This window comes from Mastigoproctus giganteus, chromosome 1 (assembly GCF_048544385.1).
Source record: "Mastigoproctus giganteus isolate SK-2022 chromosome 1, ASM4854438v1, whole genome shotgun sequence".
In the NCBI taxonomy this organism is placed as follows: Eukaryota; Metazoa; Arthropoda; class Arachnida; order Uropygi; family Thelyphonidae; genus Mastigoproctus; species Mastigoproctus giganteus.
This window is the reverse complement of record NC_143575.1, coordinates 22,706,937-22,733,393: the sequence shown is the minus strand read 5'-3', so window position 1 is coordinate 22,733,393 and position 26,457 is coordinate 22,706,937. Positions and strand designations below refer to the sequence as shown.

The window sequence follows — 26,457 nt, the reverse complement described above, 5'->3', positions numbered from 1 at the left end:
GGAGATTCCATTGTTATGAAGGGTTTAAATTATGAAAAAGAGTAAGACATGCAGTGGAAATAGTGATCCTTCCTATTCTTACTGACAGTTTTGGTGGGTTCTTTCTGTGCTAGGTTTTAGCTGCTCAGAATGAAGCCACTGTCTTGAGTCAACCACCATCCACCTTGTTTGTTTTGGACCTTAGCACACTTAAGGAATAAGTCAGTAATTTTGAATAGCTAACTAACAACATGTATCATTTTCTTCAAACTATTATTTAGCCAACGAAGAGAGAGTAGATAAGTGTTCTGAAAATATCTTGTCATGTATACAATGTTATTCATCATTTGTTAAATTTCCAAATTAAATATGTTCCAACACAATATTTTCTTAATATTAGCAATACCTGCATTCCTAACCATGCCGTTCAACTACTTTATCACTAAAAATAGCTAACTTGTTTTAATTTCTTAGTCTAATTTATAACAATTAAAGGTTACAATGATTGTGGATTTGTTTTTATTATCAGCAAATCTGTTTAATTGACTTACACAATTTATCACATTTAATCATAATTTGATTATTTATATGAAAAAAGAAAGAAAAAAGAGCAATAATGTCACATACTATTTATTTATGAATTAACAGAAATTATATTCTTACTTACTCTATAAAGAAACCCACAGTTATCTAACCAATCTTTCTTTGAATAAGTCAGAGAATAAAGGGAAGCAGTACTTAAAGAATCTGGCCTAAGAAAAATATAATAAAACAATAAGAAAAATAAATATTAAAAATAACAGGAAAAAATTTTTTTAAATATAAAGAAAAAATATTAAAAAAATTTTGTGTATGCGTATTTGAGTTGATAGATAACATATATTATACTTAATACTACTTATCTTGCAATTTTGGTGTTTTTCATAGGTGGTAGTCACCTATGAAATCTTGCCGCTTGTCACTTGTTTGGGAGATCTGGTTTGAATCCTATTGGAAACTGGAGGAATTTTTATAGAACCCTTTGATTATGGCTATAGCTAGCTGATCTCTGAGACTTTCAGCACAACGTGAAAAGTGGTCTGTGAATGCACTTGTTTAAATATAATACACATATGAAACCATATGAACAGAGTACCAAAAGAACTGATACACTATGGACAGGGCAAGTACTAGCCTGAATAGTACCCTGGGTGAGAAACTTCTTTAAATAGTACTAATGCACCCCTAAATGGCACTCATATACATCTGCTCACAAAAAATCCCTCCACTTCGCCTACCTAACACCAGTCCTGACTATTTCTTGGGTAGTCAAGGCAACAAAAATTCCCAAGAGACTGACTAACAAAGTAAAGAATATCCCTATGAATACTACAAAAGTGTTGAAAAAATGAAGTAAGACAGAGAGTCTTACCAAATCAATAGCAAAAACAAATCAATATATATACTACGTCTGTCATTTCATTAATAGCCTCAGTGACAAGGGGCATAGTCTGGAACAAGTCTGTAATTGCTAACACTTCTTTTTATTTCACAGTGGATGCACTGCATATTATTTGAAAAAAATTGAGCCATTAAGAAGGATACAAGACCTTCTGTAAAAACTTTAGAGGTATGATTTTTGGGATGGAAAATATGGAATATTCCATCCACAAGGGAAGGGAAAAAAATCTTTCTTTTAAGCATCTATTAAAATGCACAAAACAAGACCCCTAAAATGGATAAACCTGAAAACTTAACAAAATCAGTCCCATTTTTTAACACAGTGCATTTAGCATTAGCATTAGTAGAGGCATTTGATGCAAGAAAGCAAGCTTATGCAGCATCAGCCAAAAAAAAAAATAAAGTAAAAAAAAAAATAAAAAATAACCACTTCCACTTCACCCCTCTGTTCGTTCGAAATACCTGTCCAGCTGAGCCTTAAACTTATTTAGGCTATCAACTTCCATGACAAGGGATGGAAGTCTGTTCCACCTACCAACCACCCGCTGGCTAAAGGCAAATTTCCGCACATCTGTCTTTCCTCAATTTGAACTTATGCCCTCTCAGGTGATTATTCTGAGCAAGAGGAACAATCCCATCAGCATTGAGCATGCTCAAACCATTCAAGGCTTTGTACACCTCTATCAGATCACCTCGCTGGTGCCTAGTCTCCAGACACTGTATTTCGCCTTTCTTCGTAAGAGCACCCCTTTGTTCCATTCACTAATCTTGTTGCTCTTCTCTGTACTCGTTCCAGCAGCTCTACATCCTTCTTGAAATGAGGCCTCCAGGCCTGTATACAGTACTCTAGATGTGGCCTGACCATTGCCTTATACAAGGGAATAATCACCTCCTTATCCCTGCTAGAAAAATTCCTATATATCATTGACAATACACCATGAGCTACTCTTGCAGCCCGTCTGCACTGCTCAGAAAACTTCATATCTGCCTGCACAACCATCCCCAGGTCCCTTTCATTCTCTACCACTGTCAGTGTAGTACCACAGAGTTGATACGTTGCTCTGGGGTTGCTGTTTCCCATATGTAGTACTTTACATTTGTCAATGTTAAACTTCATTTGCCACCTCTCAGCTCATCTGCTCAACCTTTCCAGATCCTGTTGCAGCAGCATAGTGTCAGTAGTGTCCTTGACAACCCTGCCAACCTTTGTATCGTCTGCAAACTTGGACATTAAGCTTGATATACCATCATCAATATCATTTATAAATACAGAGAACAATAAAGGACCCAATACTGAACCCCGAGGGACTCCACTAATAACATTAGTCCACGATGAGCAGTGTCCATTGATTACCACTCTCTGTCTTCTCCCCCTCAACCACCCCTTTATCCATAGCAGCAATTTGCCTCCAATGCCACACTGCTCCAATTTGTGCAGCAGTCTTCCATGTGCAACAGTATCAAAAACCTTTCTAAGATCCAAGTATATAATATCAAAATTATTCCCTGCATCCAGTTCTTTTGTGACTGCATCATAGTATCCAATCAAATTGGTCAGGCAAGACTTCCCCTTAACAAAACCATGCTGTGTCCGAGCTATAACTGAAGTCTTGTCTAGATGATCCTGCAGTGCTTCTTTAACCAGTGCCTCCATTAATTTTCCGGGAACAGAAGTTAAACTCACAGGTCTATAATTACTTGTGTCAGCCTTTGATCCTCCCTTGTAAATTGAGGTCACATTTGCACATCTCCAGTCCATGGGTACCTCCCCTGAGTCCAAGGAAGCTCTCATAATTATGGCTAAGGGTTTGCTTACTTCCTTTGCTGCCTCCTTTAATATAACTGGATAGATCCCATCCACCCCAGGTACCTTTCTTGTGTTCATCTTCAACAATTTCTCCTCCACTTTACTCTCAGTTATTACAAGATTCTCTAGCTTAATGCTAGAGTTGAATACACCTCTGGCATTCCCCTCGCTGAATAACTCCTCATGTGTGAATGTCGATGCAAAATATTCATTTAGTTTGTTAGCCACCTGAGCAGGGTCATCAACAGTTGACCCATCGATATCAAGTGGACTAATCTGATTCATCCCCTTCCTTCTAGAGTTTACATAAGTAAAGAACTCTTTGCTGTTTTTCTTTGCATCCCTTGCCAAGGATCTCTCGTAATCTGCCTTCGCCTGCCTAACCTCCTTTGTAACTTGGTTACAGATCAACTTGTATCTATCATAGGCTTCTGTGTCACATGTTAATTTGTATGTATCCCATGCATTTTTCTTCTCTGCCATATGCCTCATTAGTTCATCTGACATCCATTTAGGCCTAAACCTTGAACTATATTTCTTAGTTGGTATATAAAGCCTAGTAGCTTGCAAGATAAGTTCTTTGAATGCTTCCCATTTTGAATTTGCTGTTGGTAACATCATCAGTTGATCCCACTGTATAGAATTTAAATACTGTCTCAGTACATCGTAGTCGCCTTTACGGAAGCAATAACCCTTCCCTTTACCCCTAATGGTAGTTACCTCTTTGAGTAAATCCCACTTCAGAACACTGTGATCACTGCCACCTAGTGGTTCATTTATCTGCAGATTCTTAATGCATGAAGAATCACTACTGATAATCAAATCAAGAGTATTACTCCCTCTAGTTGCCTCCCGAACATGCTGATGTAGAAAACAATCATCCAATAAATCCACAAAAGCCTTGCTAGTGTGTGAGTGACCAGCCCCCAAATTCCAGTCAATATCTGGGAAATTAAAATCCCCCATTATAAGACTCTCTGATTTACTGGCCCACTCTATTTCTCTGTACAGTTTCTTATTATACTCATCAGAGTCATTAGGCCTATAGCACACTCCTACTCTCAATTTTGATCTCCCAATGCTTATGTCACACCAAACTGATTCGACACTGCACTGTCCAGCGATGTCGACTGGCTTCACTTCCTTGGATTTTATGTGTTTCTTAACTAATAGCATAACCCCTCCTCCCTTCCTATCCTGTCTATCCTTTCTGTAGACATTGTACTCCCCAAATTCCAGTTCTGCATTCCTTATATCTGTGTGACACCACGTCTCTGAAATCCCAACAATATCTGCCTTTGATGTTTTGAGCAATAACTCAAATTCATCAAATTTATTTACTAAACTCCTAGCATTGGTGTACACGCAAGTATACATGCACCTGCTCTTCCTCTTAGCCACCCTAACACAACCCATGTGTTTACTTGTACCCCCATGATTCCCAGCAGTCTCTGTAATATCCTGCATCTTATTTTCCAGGCTGCTGCTCATTCCAATAGAAGCAGTGCAAGAATCACTTTCACCTCTGCCAGTGGCTACTGTTAATCTATTAGTCCTTGTATCCCCCCAACCTAGCAGTTTTCCGACCCACCCAACACTGCCTTGATAGCATCAGCAAACATTCTTGCACCCTTTCTATTTAAGTGTATCCCATCCCTGTAGAAGCAGTCTCTCCTGTTAACTATAAGTTATAACTATAACTTAAACATTTATTTATAAGTTATGTGACTACACATGTATTTTGTGAGTGGTACTTTTTTCAATTTCATTATATGTTGGTTAAGTGTGCTACACAACACCAAAGAATCATATAATCTCCTATATAATCTTTTATAGCAGTAACACTTTGTTTTATAAGTAAGATTTATTATATGGATAATGTTTTTACCAAACCACCATCTGTTCCCAATAGACATGAGTTGTAATGCATGGCAACAATGTAAGTAAAAGCATAAGGTAATCTGTGACATTTATAAAATAACTTACATCGCAGTCACATGTTTGTGATTTTCATGTGCACTATACCATCTCACATATGTGTCCAATTTTTTTATATTTTAAAATATGATCGCATTAGTATAGAGACCTATAAAACAATGACACAGGATGAGATTTCCCATAGTCCAACAGGATGAGTTAATCAGATCCTGTTCAGCTGCCATGGGGATAACAAGTGGGAAGCAAATGTACACAATATTATTCAACACACCTTTAACATGAATGGTCACATGAAGTTTAAAAAACAGCCCAATTCACATAATAAGTTCTGTTGTGCTTTTCTAATGTACAGAAGTAGCAATTTTCATTTTATTTAATTTAATTATTGACTTTAAAATCAATAATAAAAATATAAAATACTACCAAAGTAAATATATTTGTACAGAGATAACTGTTTTAAAAGTGCATTCTATTTTAAAAAATACAGTATCATATAAAATATTAATGAATCACACATTCAGAAATACAGTACAGCAGATATAATTAATTTTCAGGTATTAATTACAAAAGTTCAATTTCAGTTTTAGCACAATCTAAACTGTGTGATCTCAGATTACCCTAAAGTTCAGTAAGATTGATATTTATAATAGTAATAAAGATGATGATAATAACAATAAAAAAATAAATCAATAAGAAGTAACTACAGTAGAATGTCGGTTATCCGGAAGTCAGTTATTCGGAATAATTTGAAAGCTTGATTTTTCTTTTTTTTTTTTCTTTTTTATTTATTAATGGTAGTATTTAGGACAAATGTGTATTATGCTACAAGTGTATTTCTGTCTGTTTTTTTAAGCCGTATATCTGATGAAATGTTGGATTAGGACTAATTGGTTTTCTCGGAAACCACGAGTGATAAAGAGTTTAGTCATTCACTTCCGTTAACCCAATTTTCCATGACATATTTTGTTCTTAATGTGATTAATTAATTGTGATTAATTATTTTTCTCAGTTTTTTTTTTTTTTTTCGTGGTAAAATGTCAACGAAAATAAACAGCACTGAAATGGGCAGAAAACTAGGAAGAATGTGATATAATCAAATTGATATTATTAAGAAACTTCAGAGATTTAGCAGCAAAAAAAAGTCACAAACAACGAAACAAAAAAATGATAGAACATTATTTAAAAAAATTACTCTAAATTTTTTTCCACATAAAATTTGCAGTAAAATAACCTATCCGAATATACATACATATGTAAATGTGCGAATTTTTATGTATAAGTTATTATTTATTTTTTTTTAATTAAATAAATTTTGTTTTTTTCACGTCATTTAAAGTCTTTTTCTTTTACCTTAATATATTATAACAGAATTTATTTAATTTTACCTTACATTCGATTATCCGGAAAATTTTGCTATCCAGAAGAGGTCTCACATTAATTATTCCAGATAACTGATGCTCTACTATATTTACAATACATTACAAATTACGTGACCGAGATGGCAAATGCCAGGGAGCTCATGTATGAAAGAAAAATACTTTAAGATTTGGAACAAAATCAGTGATAACCCAAATTAAGCTGATAATCAATATTTTATAATTATAGTCTATTAAGATAGACTTAATGAAAGCTAGAAGAAAACCTGGAAAACAAAGGCGGAGATGGATAGATGAAATTCATGAGTTTGTGGGTAGTAAATGGATGTCCAGTGCTCAAAACAGAAGCAACTGGAAAGTTGCTGGAGAGGCCTTCATCCTGCAGTGGATTGAAAATGGCTGATGATGATGATGAAGATAGACTTGTCAATGTGTCAAATAGACTTGTCACTGTCAAAGTATCTTGTCAATGATATACAGGAATTTTTCTAGAAGGGATAAGGAGGAGATTATCCTCTTGTATAAGGCAATGGTCAAGCCACACCTTGAGTACTGTATACAGGTCTGGAGGCCTCATTTTAAGAAGGATGCAGAGCTGTTGGAACAAGTACAGAGAAGGGCAACAAGATTAATGAATGGAACAAAGGGTTGCTCTTACGAAGAAAGGCTTAAGTTTTGCAAATTACATTGTCTGGAGGCTAGGCACCTGAGAGGTGATCTGATTGAGGTGTAGAAAGCTTTGAATGGTTTGAGCATGCTCAATGCTGATGGGATTTTTCCTCTTGCTCAGCATAATCGCCTGAGAGGGCATAAATTCAAATTGAGGAAAGATGGTTGTAGAATAGATGTGTGGAAGTTTGCCTTTAGCCAGCAGGTGGTTGATTGCTGGAACAAACTTCCATCTGTTGTTGTAGAAGTTGATAGCTTAAACAGATTCAAAGCAGAACTTGACAAACATTTGGAGTGAGTGAATGGGTGAAATAAGGTTTTTTTTTTTTTTTTTTGGCTGATGCTATATAAGCTTGCTTTCTTGCATCATGTGCCCTTTGCTAATGCTAAAGATCAACTCAAGATCAAATTTGAAATTTACTGATGATAAAAGTGTAGATCCTGAAAACTCCTGTCTGGGGACTTTATTCTACTAAACTGCAACAATAGGGCCTTTGTATAATTTATCTTGGTGAAATATGTCAAGCTTTTAGATCCCAAGGAGTTGGTTCCTGTCAATGTGTGGTTAGGTTATACAGTCTGGCAAAAAAAAAAAAAAAAAAAAAAAAAATCACAGTTTTGATGATTTTAATTAATTTATTAAGAGTAATAGTAATATATTAGTGATTGGTTACCATCTGAGATCAAGAAAGCAAATATTCCAAAGAATAAATTCCAGGCATGATGGTTAAAACCAAACTAGAGTTTATTTGTTCCTGCAATAACCATTCATCATTTTCTGCATGTGTGGTCTATGAAAATAACTCACTGTACTGAATTTTTCATCTGCACCATCCATTTCATTTGAACGGACCTTATAAAGCATTTCATCTTGAACAGACCTTATAATAAGGGAACTCATCTGAGACCTAGAAATATTTTTATTATAGTGAAATTTTCATTAAAATGTTATATCCTTGAAAAGAGACTTCACTGTGTCTGAGAATAGCAGAACTTTCTAGAAAGGCAGCAGGTTGTTGTTATTTTGTTTTTAGGAGCATTAGCAACTAAGGCCATATTGCTCAGGGGATATGCGGTGGTCATTCCCTGACCTTTCCGCATCCTCCATATTTGGTGGCTCACGGGCTCGAACCCCGGTCTAATCAAGAAGCGTGTGCTATGCACTGCTGCTCCTGGCTACGGAGGCACCACGGCAGGTTGTCTAGTGCTACTCTAATAAGATACATCATCAACAGCTAACATGACAATAAACACTGAAGCTAGTGACAAATGGGCCTGGAGTACTGGGGTCCATAGTTTAACAGATATTTATTTAAAGTATACCCAGTATAAAATAAAATAAAATAAAATATTTCCAGAAGCTTTCGGAACTCGTGTCCCTTTCTCAACTGACAGAATTTTTGAATACATTACAAGCAAAGTGTGGCACGTTACTTATTCGTCATTGTTGTAGCACGGACGTGTGCTGCCTTGCGCCAGTGATCATCCATCAATAAAACGGTTGTCTCCAGGATTGGATGTATACGCATGCCTTTCTGGCGATTTAATGCCTTAGGGTTGTTCATTATGTTTAGTGACTCTAGCCATAGGCGGTGGCGAAAGTGTCGCGCGTGGTCCACTATCTCAAAGTCGCGCTTGTGGTCAAGATCGTGGTTGGTAGCCCAAAAATGTTCTGCAAGCGCGGACTGGTCAGTTTCGGCAAGCCGGATTGCTCTGTCGTGTTCCGTGAGGCGATCCTGGAGACGTCTCGATGTCTCACCTACGTAGCAACTGTTACAGGCCCTACAGGTGATACGGTACACTACATTGCTGCGTAAGACAGGTGTGACAGGGGTCTTCACACTGGAGACAAGTGAACGTAGGTTCCTACCTGGTAATTGTACACATTTTATGTTGTAACTTCTCAGGATCTTCGAGATACGTCCTGACACTCCTGGATAGTACGGAATGTAGGCGGATGATATGCCGACTTGCTTCGGAGGTCTTGGGTTGGAAGTAAGTTCTTGTGCCTGTAACAAGCATCTGTTTAGTACATGGGATGGATAACCGCATCTGGTTAAGTCCGCCTTCACACGGGAGATCTCGTTACGTCTAATTGTGTCGGTGCTGGAATGGCTCCAGGCCCTGGAGAACAGGGTGCGGGCAGTGCTATTGAGATGGCTTGGAGCGTGGCCGGACCCGTAGTTGGTGAATTGACCGCACCACATGGGTTTGCGGTATACTGAGGTCTCTAGATGTGGGCCTACGCGATGCACTAGCACGTCCAGAAACGGGAGCGAACCGTCCACCTCTGATTCTACGGTAAACTTGATGAAATTGGATAGAGAGTTGAGGTATTCTAGTAGTACCGTTTCAGAACCACGTGGTATTATGGTAAAAATATCGTCGACATATCTACACCACGTTGTAATAGGTGTAGGTGGGTTCTGGTGTATCTGCTTCTCCAGATCTTCCATGGCGATGTTAGCTACTACGGAACTGACAGGGGCACCCATAGCAGTGCCATGTACTTGTTTGTAGAGTGAGTCTTCAAAGGTGAAGATGCTGCTAGAGAGGCATAGGTTGAGGGCGGTACAGATGTCATCAGTGGATAGTGACGTCCTGGATTGGAGGCTTAAGTCGCACTCAAGGAGCCTTCTGGCGCAGTGCACGGCCTGTTGGACGGGAATCGAGGTGAATAAAGAAACCACGTCAAATGATGCCATGACAGAGTTATCAGGGATTGAAATGTCCTTAATGGTGTTAATGAATTCACTGCTGTTTTTAACGGTGTGAGATGTATTACCTATAAGAGGCGAGAGGAGGCTCGCGATGTGTTTGGACAGTTCATACGTTGGGGCACTGCAGCAAGACACTATAGGTCTGAGAGGAATACCCGGTTTATGGATCTTTGGTAATCCGTAGAATTGTGGTAGTTGGCAGCCAGTAGCACGCAGAAGATGGTGAGTCGCGGTCGGGATCTTCTTATCTTTAAGCCATGCGTGGACAAGTTTATTAACATTTGCTTCCAGACGTTTCAAGACTTTAACGGGAGGATCAGGTAGAGGTTCATATACGTTAGGATCGAGTAATAGGGCCAAGGCTTTCTCTCGGTAGGCTGATCGGTCCAGCACAACAGTCCGGCGCCCTTTATCCGCAGGAAGTACAACGATGGAGTTGTCTTTTCTTATAGATGACAGGGCGGCACGTTGGCGGTGGTTGAGGTTTGAGCACGTTTTTCGAGTGTTGCGGAGGACTGCGGCAGTCTTGAATCGGATCTCGTTGGCAGTTTCTTCGGGAAGGTTGGTAATACTGGCTTCTATGCCCATAGCGAGCTGTGTGATGGGAGGTTTCGATGGTATAACGGCGAATTTCATACCGTTTGATAAAACACTCAGCTGCTCGTTGGACAGTTGTTTGTTACTTAGATTCAAGACGAAAGAAGTCGTGTCGTCTGAACGAGTGTTCGTCCTTAAGGAGTTAGTTTCTATGCTCAAGTTTATGAACTTGCGCTGTTGGCGTAAACGGTAGGTATCCGAGGTCTGACTAGCCCGATGGCAGATGGTATGTATAAGGTTTGTAAATACAATAGGCGAGACCTTACCTTGTATATGTTGTAACAGTCTGGACTTGTTGTAGTCAGCGTTCCTGATTTCACGGTGGAGATGGGATATCCATAAATTTAACGTGCGTAGGCTGAAGTTAAAGCAGGCACGATCCATATGAGAGTTGTGGAACGGGGCTTTGTATCGGAACCCTTTAGGTATAATTCGATTGCTTTTGCATCTGTGGGCGAAGCGTAAATGTTGCCTGTAGCGAGCTATTGAGAGGAAGCACTTTTGCAACTGTGCACAATCGTTGTAGGTATTATGGCCATAAAGTGATCGAATAGTGACAAATGGGCCTGGAGTACTGGGGTCCATAGTTTAACAGATATTTATTTAAAGTATACCCAGTATAAAATAAAATAAAAAATAAAATATTTCCAGAAGCTTTCGGAACTCGTGTCCCTTTCTCAACTGACAGAATTTTTGAATACATTACAAGCAAAGTGTGGCACGTTACTCATTCGTCATTGTTGTAGCACGGACGTGTGCTGCCTTGCGCCAGTGATCATCCATCAATAAAACGGTTGTCTCCAGGATTGGATGTATACGCATGCCTTTCTGGCGATTTAATGCCTTAGGGTTGTTCATTATGACGTAACGAGATCTCCCGTGTGAAGGCGGACTTAACCAGATGCGGTTATCCATCCCATGTACTAAACAGATGCTTGTTACAGGCACAAGAACTTACTTCCAACCCAAGACCTCCGAAGCAAGTCGACATATCATCCGCCTACATTCCGTACTATCCAGGAGTGTCAGGACGTATCTCGAAGATCCTGAGAAGTTACAACATAAAATGTGTACAATTACCAGGTAGGAACCTACGTTCACTTGTCTCCAGTGTGAAGACCCCTGTCACACCTGTCTTACGCAGCAATGTAGTGTACCGTATCACCTGTAGGGCCTGTAACAGTTGCTACGTAGGTGAGACATCGAGACGTCTCCAGGATCGCCTCACGGAACACGACAGAGCAATCCGGCTTGCCGAAACTGACCAGTCCGCGCTTGCAGAACATTTTTGGGCTACCAACCACGATCTTGACCCCAAGCGCGACTTTGAGATAGTGGACCACGCGTGACACTTTCGCCACCGCCTATGGCTAGAGTCACTAAACATAATGAACAACCCTAAGGCATTAAATCGCCAGAAAGGCATGCGTATACATCCAATCCTGGAGACAACCGTTTTATTGATGGATGATCACTGGCGCAAGGCAGCACACGTCCGTGCTACAACAATGACGAATGAGTAACGTGCCACACTTTGCTTGTAATGTATTCAAAAATTCTGTCAGTTGAGAAAGGGACACGAGTTCCGAAAGCTTCTGGAAATATTTTATTTTATTTTATTTTATACTGGGTATACTTTAAATAAATATCTGTTAAACTATGGACCCCAGTACTCCAGGCCCATTTGTCACTATTCGATCACTTTATGGCCATAATACCTACAACGATTGTGCACAGTTGCAAAAGTGCTTCCTCTCAATAGCTCGCTACAGGCAACATTTACGCTTCGCCCACAGATGCAAAAGCAATCGAATTATACCTAAAGGGTTCCGATACAAAGCCCCGTTCCACAACTCTCATATGGATCGTGCCTGCTTTAACTTCAGCCTACGCACGTTAAATTTATGGATATCCCATCTCCACCGTGAAATCAGGAACGCTGACTACAACAAGTCCAGACTGTTACAACATATACAAGGTAAGGTCTCGCCTATTGTATTTACAAACCTTATACATACCATCTGCCATCGGGCTAGTCAGACCTCGGATACCTACCGTTTACGCCAACAGCGCAAGTTCATAAACTTGAGCATAGAAACTAACTCCTTAAGGACGAACACTCGTTCAGACGACACGACTTCTTTCGTCTTGAATCTAAGTAACAAACAACTGTCCAACGAGCAGCTGAGTGTTTTATCAAACGGTATGAAATTCGCCGTTATACCATCGAAACCTCCCATCACACAGCTCGCTATGGGCATAGAAGCCAGTATTACCAACCTTCCCGAAGAAACTGCCAACGAGATCCGATTCAAGACTGCCGCAGTCCTCCGCAACACTCGAAAAACGTGCTCAAACCTCAACCACCGCCAACGTGCCGCCCTGTCATCTATAAGAAAAGACAACTCCATCGTTGTACTTCCTGCGGATAAAGGGCGCCGGACTGTTGTGCTGGACCGATCAGCCTACCGAGAGAAAGCCTTGGCCCTATTACTCGATCCTAACGTATATGAACCTCTACCTGATCCTCCCGTTAAAGTCTTGAAACGTCTGGAAGCAAATGTTAATAAACTTGTCCACGCATGGCTTAAAGATAAGAAGATCCCGACCGCGACTCACCATCTTCTGCGTGCTACTGGCTGCCAACTACCACAATTCTACGGATTACCAAAGATCCATAAACCGGGTATTCCTCTCAGACCTATAGTGTCTTGCTGCAGTGCCCCAACGTATGAACTGTCCAAACACATCGCGAGCCTCCTCTCGCCTCTTATAGGTAATACATCTCACACCGTTAAAAACAGCAGTGAATTCATTAACACCATTAAGGACATTTCAATCCCTGATAACTCTGTCATGGCATCATTTGACGTGGTTTCTTTATTCACCTCGATTCCCGTCCAACAGGCCGTGCACTGCGCCAGAAGGCTCCTTGAGTGCGACTTAAGCCTCCAATCCAGGACGTCACTATCCACTGATGACATCTGTACCGCCCTCAACCTATGCCTCTCTAGCAGCATCTTCACCTTTGAAGACTCACTCTACAAACAAGTACATGGCACTGCTATGGGTGCCCCTGTCAGTTCCGTAGTAGCTAACATCGCCATGGAAGATCTGGAGAAGCAGATACACCAGAACCCACCTACACCTATTACAACGTGGTGTAGATATGTCGACGATATTTTTACCATAATACCACGTGGTTCTGAAACGGTACTACTAGAATACCTCAACTCTCTATCCAATTTCATCAAGTTTACCGTAGAATCAGAGGTGGACGGTTCGCTCCCGTTTCTGGACGTGCTAGTGCATCGCGTAGGCCCACATCTAGAGACCTCAGTATACCGCAAACCCATGTGGTGCGGTCAATTCACCAACTACGGGTCCGGCCACGCTCCAAGCCATCTCAATAGCACTGCCTGCACCCTGTTCTCCAGGGCCTGGAGCCATTCCAGCACCGACACAATTAGACGTAACGAGATCTCCCGTGTGAAGGCGGACTTAACCAGATGCGGTTATCCATCCCATGTACTAAACAGATGCTTGTTACAGGCACAAGAACTTACTTCCAACCCAAGACCTCCGAAGCAAGTCGGCATATCATCCGCCTACATTCCGTACTATCCAGGAGTGTCAGGACGTATCTCGAAGATCCTGAGAAGTTACAACATAAAATGTGTACAATTACCAGGTAGGAACCTACGTTCACTTGTCTCCAGTGTGAAGACCCCTGTCACACCTGTCTTACGCAGCAATGTAGTGTACCGTATCACCTGCAGGGCCTGTAACAGTTGCTACGTAGGTGAGACATTGAGACGTCTCCAGGATCGCCTCACGGAACACGACAGAGCAATCCGGCTTGCCGAAACTGACCAGTCCGCGCTTGCAGAACATTTTTGGGCTACCAACCACGATCTTGACCACAAGCGCGACTTTGAGATAGTGGACCACGCGCGACACTTTCGCCACCGCCTATGGCTAGAGTCACTAAACATAATGAACAACCCTAAGGCATTAAATCGCCAGAAAGGCATGCGTATACATCCAATCCTGGAGACAACCGTTTTATTGATGGATGATCACTGGCGCAAGGCAGCACACGTCCGTGCTACAACAATGACGAATGAGTAACGTGCCACACTTTGCTTGTAATGTATTCAAAAATTCTGTCAGTTGAGAAAGGGACACGAGTTCCGAAAGCTTCTGGAAATATTTTATTTTATTTTATTTTATACTGGGTATACTTTAAATAAATATCTGTTAAACACTGAAGCTGTTATCTGGGAGGTGGCACTAGGTTGCAAATATGCATTATCATAAATTCTCTTGTAAGAAGTATTATTTATAGTGGTACTTGCAGCCTCACAAGATGAGAGCTCAATCTCATTATTAGAAAACTATTTTTATTTCATTTCAAGCAGTCTATTTCAAGATAAAAGAATGTGAATCCTAATATTTTTATTAATTTATCACTTAAACATGCAAGAAACTCTTTCTTATATTTTTGTTGACACACTTACCTGTAGGCTTTGTCCAGACAATTGCAGTGTCCTCTGACAATCCAGAGATAACACATTTTCTTTGGATCATTTTCGGGCTCCTGATATGTTATCTGCACTACAGATGATAACTGTGAATCATATCTACTACTGTATCTGAAATCATAAAATTGTCAAGTAGCATTCAGTGTAAAGTGGCAAAAGAACACAACACAAGGTGGTATTTCTTAATTACTATATTTATTGGACTATAAGAGATGAAATATAAAATTTAGAAAAAAATATTTAAGTTTAGATATTTAATTATTTAATATCTGGTGGTACCATTTACATTTTTTTGGTTGGAGGATCAAAATGCCTTTTAGATGTTTTATTTTACTATTTTCAATTTAAATCCTACATATAATAAATAACCATGACCAAACTCCTACAATAATCCTGAATATGGGCCAAGACTTGTATCAAAATGAAATAATAATAAAAAAAATATTAAACAAACAAAACAGAAGAGGAAAGCTGGTATTTAAATCCAATGCTACAAAGACTGACACTGTTTGAAGTATTACAATAATTGTGTACAAATTCAAAATTCAAATTATTATGTTAGGGCTACCTGTAATCTCTTACATATTCCACCCACATGTGAATTATGAGTGTAAACTGCGTGTGTTCTCTGGTCGATGTGCCTGTTTTGCTGGACGAAAAAAACCCCAGTTTCGGGGGGGGGACCTTGCTATCTATGCCTGAGACCGACTAACTCAGCCATGGAGTGAAAAAAGCCCACTAAAGTTCCTTGCGTCATTGATGGGATTCAAACCCGGGCCTTTTCCACCCAGTGTGGGGAGGAAGGTGATGATACCACTGTGCTACCCATGCAGACAATAATTGTGTACAAAAGATAACAGTAACAGTGTCTGCCAGTTATGATAATAAAGAAATTTATGTATTGCTGGTCCTGGGGCACTCCCCCATTTCACCTGCCTCTCCTCCATGGAGTTTTGGAGCAGTGTCACAGTTTCCAGAATAATCTTAAGGCATAATGTCAAGGTATATTTGGCCAGGAACAGGAAGCAAACAGAATTTTAAAACATCCCTTTCCCAATGAAGTCCAGGCCAGTCCACAAGGTTAACTACCAGTGTGGCAAAAATTACATCATGCAGTTATACTGGAAGCTGAAAATCCAACTGTACAAACATTCCAGGGTTGGAGATCCTAGCCAACCGTGAACTGGCCTGCCAGAACCAGCAGATTTAAATTAAAGCCATGTTTTTTAATAGTTCACAACAGAAAAGATTTCCAAGAAGTCTGAATGATACTGCCCACTTCCCTTCAGCAATTTTAACAATAACATTGGAAAATAACAACCTCCCCGCCAGATCACTTCGGCAAGCCATACAGAGGTCCCCAGCCCAACCACTATTCCCTAGAATGCATCTCCAAAAGAGCTCCAAAACACCTGTGAAGTCCCACAGGTATTCTGGAGAGACTAGCCAGAATAGCAGCCAGGATTTGGACATTTATTAAACTGCTGGCTCACCTCAGCTTACACTAGAACTTTGCAAATTGGGTGTTATACCATGTTCCAAAGGGTGTTGGTAAATTTTGCATTCACATCAGCACTGTCTTCACTTTTATTTCCTTTCACTGCATCTATTATATTTTATTCATTAAAATAAATTTTCTGATTAAAAATTTATGAAATTTATTTGTTCATGTTTTTTATACTTGGCAGCATGCGAGCTTTGAACGCATTCTTTTTCTTTGGAAGATAATAATTGATGTAGTCGATTTCGATGTCCTTGGTTAAACCTGATCTTAATATTACACATCTTCCCCCTCTCTCTTACTCTTGTTTATGTGCATTTTTCCCAAAACTAAGGAAGTTTCACAGAATTACATTTACCATCAGCTTGTCAAATTAATTTTTGGCACATTCATAGTATTTGAGCATCAAAAACAGTTTGAAAAGCACTGGCTTGGGTGCTACAGCTCTTGAGTCCAATTACAGGCTTAGAGAAGCAGTTCCCCCCAAGAAATTCCAGCAACAGACAACACCCCTCATTGATAGAAATGCAACAGGACAGAGCAGTTCTCCAAGAAAGAAAGAATACAAAAATCCAAGTTATCCAAAGCAAAGAATGATTCCCAGCCAACAGCAACTGGAGAGACTAGCCAGAACTTGGACATTTACTAACCTTCTGGTTCAAGCTAATGGGAGTGTTGTGGCTCAGGAGAGAACTGAGGGGGGCAGTTGTACTCTGAATAACAGCCTTTTAAAATGTACTGCTTGTTTGATGTTTTTGGAGCAATCAAGGAGGGACATGATATTGCCAAGGGGAATGTCTTTGTATGTGCACGATGTAAGGAGAGTGAGGAAATCAGGCGACAACTCGGCATTGTTATGGGCCTATATGAGAGCTTGAAGGCCACGGGGGATGCCCTTGAAGGATCTAAATTGAGGAGCCCATGAAGCTCTCAGCTGCCCACATCAATGCCAGAGCTTGCACTTGAACATCACGCAACACAGCAGCAACCTCCAAGGCAAAATGTGCTGGTCCCACAGAAAAGGTAGTTGTCGATGACTCTATTGTCAGGGAAACATATTGTGCAAAAAGGATAGGTGGAACAGGACCAGGGTATGTCTGCCAGGGGCAAAGGTTGATGATGTTATAGAGCAGATATCTTTTTTTAAGGGCACAAAAGGTGATATTGTTGTACACGTTGGCGCTAACAATATTAAGAGTAGGAGACCAGCGGAATTCCTGAAAAAGTACAGGTTACTGTTGAAAAAAAAGCCATGAATCAGGGTTGAATTTGAAAGTGTCTGCAATTCTGCCCAGACACGATAGAAGGGAGTATACGATGAGAGCCATGTCAATCAATTCGGCACTGGAGAGAGTGTGCAAGGCTCAAGGAGTAGAATTTTTCTCAGCCTGGTCTGTGCTTGTTAACAGGAGAGACTGCTTCTACAGGGATGGGATACACTTAAATAGAAAGGGTGCAAGAATACTTGCTGATGCTATTGAGGCAGTGTTAGGTGTGTCAGAAAACTGCTAGATTGGAGGGAAACACGGACTAATAGATTAACAGTAGCCACCGGCAGAGGTGAAAGTGATTCTTGCACTGCTTCTATTGGAATGAACAGCAGCCTGGAAAACAAGATGCAGGGGATTTCAGAGACTGCTGGGAGTCACAGCATTTGTGGTGACGTAATTGCCCCGCCCACTTGTAGCACGTGACCAACATCCCTCTTCTGCCATTGGCTACCCCACCACGCAGCATTCTCAAGGTCGAATAAATATCACTATGCAATTATTTACCTGTGTTTACATAGGTCACTTAGGAAAAGGCCTTTTGTTTCGGCTTCCATAATGCATGAGGAATACTGTTGCATCCGAAAGAGTACGGCTAAAATATTTACAAACTATACAAATATTGAAAATATTTACAAAATACTAAACTATTTACAAATATACAAACTACCTTCATCAGCGGACATTAACATACAAAAAACTAATTCTAATTAATTAGAATTAGTTTCTTCTAATTAATTCTAATTAATTAGAACTAATTCTAAAATTAATTCTTTATTTTTTTATAATTGTTCTTAAAAGAATAATTATAGAAGTCTCAATTATAAAATATTATAAATTATAAATTTTAAAATTATAAAATATCTTAATCTCAATCTTAAAAAATCTCAATTATAAAATATCTCAAGTCAGCGTGGGAAATGTTTTAATGCTGTTTTGCTATTCATTTTCAAGCTATCGACTCCATCAAATGAAACGATTTCGTTAAATATGCCAAAAATGCAATCTGTAAAAGAGCACTATAGTGATCTGTGACAGCGTTATAGTCAGATACGGGTTATAATATAAGAACAGCATTATAGCGAATCAGCGTAAAGCAAACCGTTATAACAGGGGCCTGCTGCACATGTATCTCATATTGTGAATGTCTTCACAACAAGTTGCTCTGATATTGCACTACTTCCAATAAGCAATGCTTCGCCAATGGAGAAAACAAATGTTACTTATTCTCAGCAGATACCACCACCCAGGGGTTGTGGGGGTGATGGTATCTGCCAAGAATCCATTGGCAAAGTGTTGCCTATTCGAGAATCCATTGTCGGAGCGTTGCTTATTCAAGGTAGTTCAATATCAGGGCAACTCGTTGTGAAGACATTCACGATATGAGATACAACAAAAACAATGCCGTTTCACCTACTTAGGTGATTTTTACTACGAGCTAAAATGATACTAACTTGTTCGATTAGTGAATTTTCCATAGTCTGAGGCTTTCAGCGCTAAAACATTTTTAGTAAAAACATTTTCATATAATGGAAGTGACACGTTGCAATTGTTTTCATCGATATCCATAATTGGATACATAGACCACATTAAGTGTTAAGTTCTGATGGTTGGGAACAGTTCTGAATTACTTAGTAGATTATTGCTCTGTCTTACTGTAAGACAGAGCAATAATCGACAGAGGACCATGAGGTCAATAATGGTCATGGAATCGCTGCATTTCAATCGTCATACAAATCATCACAAAGGCGGAAATATCGAAGAACCAAACCACCCTTCCATTCTCCGATAGATCAACCAATGCAGAGGATTTGCATGGCGGTGGTCCTTATGCAGAGAAAAATAATCTATAGAACAGACAGCACTCCTGATCAGAGCCACACCACTGACATAATGCAAGCTTAACCAGCTTATATAATAGAAAGAAAAGAATAGATTGAGGGGGGTACCGCTAAATTATTTATAATTGGCATTATTTTAAATTTACATCGTTATTATTAATTGGGTTTAATGACTAAATTATACAGGGGATTATCGACTACTTTTTGCCTTATTATTTTTACTTTCCCTTCCCTGTTTGTTTATTTTATATTATTTTACATTTCGTTTCGCTCTACATTTTTGCCGTACTACTGGCTGATGTTTTTTATTTTATTTTATTTTAAATATCAGATTTATTTTAATTATCAGATATAATTAGGCTTCATGTGGAGGATGTGCAATTGCTGCCTCTAATGATAGCTTCATATTTATATTTATTTATTTTTATTACTTTTACCTAACTTTTACATTACATTATATAAATTAGTGGAAGTAGTGGGTTGATATGCTAAATAAGCAGCGCCTGTGCCGCCATCTATTCTTTTCTTTCTATTATATAAGTTGGTTAAGCTTGCATTATGTCAGTGGTGTGGCTCTGATCAAGAGTGCTGTCTGTTCTATAGATTATTTTTCGCTGCATAAGGACCACCGCCATGCAAATCCTCTGCATTGGTTGATCTATCGGAGAATGGAAGGGTGGTTTGGTTCTTCGATATTTAAGCCTTTGCGATGATTTGTATGATGATTGAAATGCAGCGATTCCATGACCATTATTGGCCTCATGGTCCTCTGTCGATATTGGGCATGATGGTCAGTCTATCATTTTGATATTTTAGTTTTTGTAGTTTCTTTAACCCCTTTTTGGTGATATTTCACGTCTTTTGGAACTGGTACCTTCGAGGGGGGTACTGCTAAATTATTTATAATTGGCATTATTTTAAATTTACATCATTATTAATTGGGTTTAATGACTAAATTATACAGGGGATTATCGACTACTTTTTGTCTTATTATTTTTACTTTCCCTTCCCTGTTTGTTTATTTTATATTATTTTACGTTTCGTTTCGCTCTACATTTTTGCCGTACTACTGGCTGATGTTTTTTATTTTATTTTATTTTAAATATCACATTTATTTTAATCATCAGATATACATATATATATATATATATATATATATATATATATATATATATATATATCCAAGCATGAAAAAGCAAATATTAAATGTTATAATAAATATAAATATTATAATAAATATTAAGCAGTCACATAACCAATTAATGCCATCTAGGACGATTAAACATTACATCGGTCTGTATAAATATGAATATGAGTTAGGTTGATAGTGGTAAGAGTTTTTAAAGGTAAAATATGATATACTAGCTTATCAGACAAACCATAAACCATGGCGGGTACCCAACGTGACCTGGAAAAAATCAATCTATGCCGTGACATAAGCAATAAATTATAAACATATATAAAAATACCATTAAAATGTTAATTATGGCAATAAGATACATTGAAAGGGACTTTTTCGAGGGCTAACCCTTTCAATGTATGAACCATAATTAACGAGCTATCCGTTTCTGTAGTCATCGTCCAGCATAACTATGTCCAAATATATGTAAAATAGTAATAAGTTAGAGTCAAAAGGTAGTGACGAGAATAAAATTTTGTAGTAAGTTAGAGCCAAATGGTAGTAATAAAATTTGTTAATTAATCCCAAATTTAGCAGTAAGCTGGCAAGATGACTGTTAGCCCGACGGATAGCCAAAATTTTAAATTAAAATTATAGAAAGAGCTATAATTATTGTTAGGCATATGTGCGTAGTTGATAATAAATGCAGTCACGGTAGTCTAAGCAAAAAATAAAAGTGTGAGCTATCGCTAACCAAGGCGAACGGAAAAAGGTATAAGAATAGATATAGTACCTCAATCCCCCTCGAATACTGTAATAGTTCATGAGGTATGAATAAATAGGGATAAGAAAGTGAAAGTTAAACAGCGAAGAAAAAGCAAAATAATTAACATAGGATGTAACCTTATAGTAAGGTATCCTGGTTAGAATGCTTTAAGATTAAAATAAGAATGCTTACCACCATATAGCCAAGGTACTAGAAAACCACGTGTATTGGCACATGTAGCATATATAACTACCGATCGTAGCCCCCCTAGGAAATGTAATAACTAAGTTAAGTGATAAAATAAGTATAATTACATGCAGCGCCCTCTGCTGTTTTTTTTTTTTTTTTTTTTTTTTAATATCCTGTATAATATTACACATATAAAAGCCGTCAAATAAATATCTCTAGAAGTCATAGTAGAAGTTTACAGAATAAGTTCCTACCCATGGAGCAAATATAGGTACACGTTTTTAATGCGTGTAAGCTATATGTAACTTACTCCATGAGCAGTGCCTACTATTTACATAATTACATGTCCAACGAAATTTATCTAAGCCAAAGAAACACCTACGAAAATTTTACAAAGGCTATGTTATATTAGCGCCTGTTTAGGACTTTATCTATAATACTCTGTGCGTTAAGGTTATAATTCCCCTTGTTGTTTGCTATCAATATAGCTTTATACAGATATCTTGTAATTATGTGGTGTGGGAAGTAATTTTTTAAAAGTTTGGATCTGAATTCAATGAGTGTATCTATAATATAATCAGTCTGGTTACATATGTGTATTCTTCTGATGCTTTGTGCGATTGTTGGTAGATTTAGTAGTACCGCTGTCACTTATTCTCTTAGTCGGCACCATGATAACGGTCAAAATGAAATTTTCTGTAAAGAACTTCACAGGGTTAAGGTGAAAACTCACAATTATCACCGTGAGCTCACATTTTATTAAAGCACATTTCTGGAGGTCACTGCCATAAAACAATAAAAACAATTTGCACTTTCCGTGTTATTGGGCTTTTCTGTTAGTGCATATAATTATATACGGATAGCAAACTCGATCTTATTGCATTTGCGATAATACTGATAGCTGGAATTCTGTGGGTTTTTACTTTATTATGGTAAAGTGTGTGTCCCCTTCACTGAAATCTTCAGTCATAAAAAAAAAAAACATAAAATAATAAATTTTAAGAATCTTCTCTTCTTTCCTATTTTTTTGTTTGTTACTCCGTATCTCACTTGTGCAATTTGTGTGTACCGTGATCATTGTTACTGATTGCTTATTTTTATTTATTTTTTTTTGGTTTAAATTTTACAATCCAAAAAAGAAAAAAAAAAAAAAAAAGAAAAAATTGAGTCAAAAAAAATTTACTTAAGTCCGAAGTTGAGTAAGTCGGGGACTGTGTTCAGCAACCAAAGTAAAAAATACGGCAATAGATAAAAGACAAAAAAAAAAAAAAATTACCACGCACTACTGGCATGTCCAATATGATGCTACCCTCTATTTTTTATAATGTCCATTTTAAATCTAATAGTGTCCCTTTATTTTTTACGATATTCCATATTGTTTGGTCACCAACATTATGCCCCTTTTTCAAACTTTTGAATAATTTCAAGTTTTTGTTTAACTGAAAGCACAACTCTTTTGCATTTACCCATCACTTTCATGATTTCTAAACAAAAAAAAAATATTTACTATAAAAAAATTGACATCCCTGACACAAATATAAATAACGAAACAAAATTTGTCTATTTGCCGTGCAACGGAACACAACAATCAACACGACGCAAACAAACTAAACATTTCTTCTCTTTTTTTGAGCAGCGGGTGTGAAGACAGCGGGGGTTTCAAGATAATAAGTACATTAATCTCCCAATGACAACTTATAATTCCGGTTCTTGTTGCTTATTTACAACTTGCAAAACATCTGTTTATACTTATTCTAGTTATTACTTGAATTTTATGATTTCTGATTGATGTTTTTTTGTTTTTGTTTTTTTATTTGGAGTCTTGAAGTGTCCCAGTTAATCTGATCCCGGTAAATCGAGAGTCTGCTGTACACTGGTGTTCAAAGAAAGTGCATCACCCCTTAAAATTATAATTGTCATCCAAATAATGTAAAAGTATATGGCAATATTTCTTACAAATTGCATCAGATAAGATTGACACGCGTAGGTGATAACATAATATTGCATCAGCTGTTACTTTCAGCTGTATTATATATGCAGTCATTCCTTGACTGTGTCGAGATAGAAAGTTACGTGCAGTTGACGACACGAAGAAAGAGTGCTATTATTGCTTTACGTGAGGAAGGATGTTCTTCCCATCATATTGCTTATAGAATAGTAGTAGTAGTGGCATGTGATGCAAGAAAGCAAGTGCCCACAAAGGCAAATTTCCGCACATACACATCTGTCTTTTCTTAATTTGAATTTATGCCCCCTTAGGTTCGTAATCTGAACAAGTGGAAGGATCCCATCAGAATTCAGCATAATCAGACTTGTAATAGGTGAACAGAATGCCTTGTAATCAGTGGACAATGGGTAGATTTGTTTCCAAACTCAAGAATACTGGTTCTGCTGATAGGAAAAAAGGAACAGGATGCAAACGAGCCTCTACGCCAAAACAGGACCGCGTTTTGAAGCGCTTATGCCTTAAAAACCGTAAAGTTTCTTCGTCTGAGCTGGAAAGAGAATGGAAAGAACATACAAGAATGGTAGCAAGTGCAGCAACAGTCAGAAGACGCCTCTTCAAAAATGGACTTGTAGCCTGTGTCTCAAGAAGAAGCCTCTCCTCACACAAAAAATGAAAAAGGCCTGATTAATTTGGTGTAAGGAGCATGTCAAATAGACCCCGAGCAGTGGAAGTCAGTTATTTTTGCAGATGACAAGAAATTCAACCTGATGGCTCCAATGGGATACAAATGATTCGCCGTAGACGTGGTGAAGAATACCATCCAGACTGTATGTTGTCTGCACTGAAATTCCCTACCAGCCAAATGATATGGGGGTGCATTTCGTATCGCGGAGTAGGTCACCTGCAGTTTATAAAAAGGTTCCGTCTGGCTGCCAATGGATACCTAGCTATATTGGAAGGCAAATTGCTGCCAACCATTAGAGACCATTTTAACCTGCCAAATAACTGCATCTTTCAGGACAACTCTGCTCCTTGGCAAAAAGTGTAAGTAGGCACTTCTGTAGTTACTTTAGCTTCATTTCTGCATTAGAGGTTTGACAGTAATGTGTTCACATTTGTTACAGGTGAAAAAATGGTTGGAAGAATGGTCCATTACAACTCTTAGCTGGCCAGGAAACAGCCTGGACCTGAATCCTATAGAGAACTGTTGGCATTGTGTGGAATCTGCAGTTGCCAGAAAGAAACCAAAGACCCTTCATGAACTTCACAAAGCCATAATTCGTGTTTGGAACCACAAACTATCAGTTGATTATCTTCAGAAACTGATCTTGTCAATGCCTCGACGGTGTGCTGCTGTCATCAGGGCCAGAGGCAGTTCAATAAAATATTAGTTTGGACCTGGTGAACTTTTCATTTTGTTTTCCATTTAAAATGATAAACTGAAGCAAATTGAGGGCTTCTGATAACATTTCAGCCATAATTGTTGTGTTTACCAAAACTGTTGTATAAAGGTTGCAAATGCTCATTTTGGAATATTTTGAGAGCACCTGTCAAATATTACTTCTAAGATGTTTTCCCATGTAAAAAGTTCTAAACCTCCAGTCCCTTGAAAAACTTCTTATCCAGGTTCAACTGTATATACACTCATGTTCAAAGAAAGTGCATCACCTAGGAATTTCATATTTCTAACCCTTTTTCGCAATGGTACGTTACATTAATGAATAGCATCACAAATATAAATATAAACAAAAGATATTTATTAATAGTTAAAGCGAAGCTAAGTAATATTTGACAGGTGCTCTCAAAATATTCCAAAATGAGCATTTGCAACCTTTATACAACAGTTTTGGTAAACACAACAGTTATGGCTGAAATGTTATCATAAGCCCTCAATTTGCTTCAGTTTATCATTTTAAATGGAAAACAAAATTTTCTATTTGTGATGATGAATGACAAATTTTTCTATTTGCCATTAATGTAACGCACCATTGCGAAAAAGGGTTAGAAATATGAAATTCCTAGGTGATGCACTTTCTTTGAACATGAGTGTATATACAGTTGAACACGGATAAGAAGTTTTTCAAGGGACTGGAGGTTTAGAACTTCTTACATGGGAAAACATCTTAGAAGGGAAAATGACCTAAGGGTATGAAATATTAACTACACAAATAAAAATGAAAAGATAGACATACGAGGGGTTTCCGAAAAGTAAGGTAACACATTTTTTTCCTTAATAATGGTGAAAGGGAATGAGATGAAATGTGGTGGACAGACAGACCTGTTAATAATGTTCAAAAAGACTGCCAGTGCAGTGTTGTGGTACTGTCACCTCACAGCAGATTCCAGTTTCAAAATGGCAGTTACTGTGCGAGTGTGGTCCAAAATAGGTGTTCATGAAGTTATTCGCTTTTTGCAAGCAAAAGAGTCTTCACTAAGTGACATTCACCGTGAATTGGTTGCTGTGTATGGCGAAAAGGTGATGACAAAGAAGCAGGTGTGTTTTTGGTGCAATGAATTTAAAGTGGGCCGTGTCGACATTGAAGATCGACATCGGGCGGGCAGGCCTGATGTCGTGGCCACAGTGTTCTGGGATTGCCAAGGTGTTCTGTTGGTGAATATCTTGCCAAAGGAACAATCAATGCACAGCTTTACTGTGCAACGTTGGAAAAACTGAAAGCCAACATTCGACGCAAATGACCAGAACTCCAGGCAAGCGGAATGATTTTGTTGCACAACAACGCAACTCCACATACC

General features: G+C 38.4%; 1 protein-coding gene across 3 annotated transcripts in view; it reads right to left on the bottom strand.

The window, feature by feature from the left end:
- Positions 1–26,457, bottom strand: part of Elys (AT hook containing transcription factor 1 homolog) — a 315,674-nt gene that overhangs the window by 256,877 nt on the left and 32,340 nt on the right. For all 3 annotated transcript variants that reach the window (XM_090371873.1, XM_090371882.1, XM_090371891.1), the window contains exons 7-8: positions 15,047–15,181; positions 647–731 (exon numbers count right to left, since the gene is read on the bottom strand). In XM_090371873.1, coding sequence (XP_090227999.1) covers positions 647–731; positions 15,047–15,181 — 220 coding nt within the window. The remainder of the gene's footprint in view (positions 1–646; positions 732–15,046; positions 15,182–26,457) is intronic.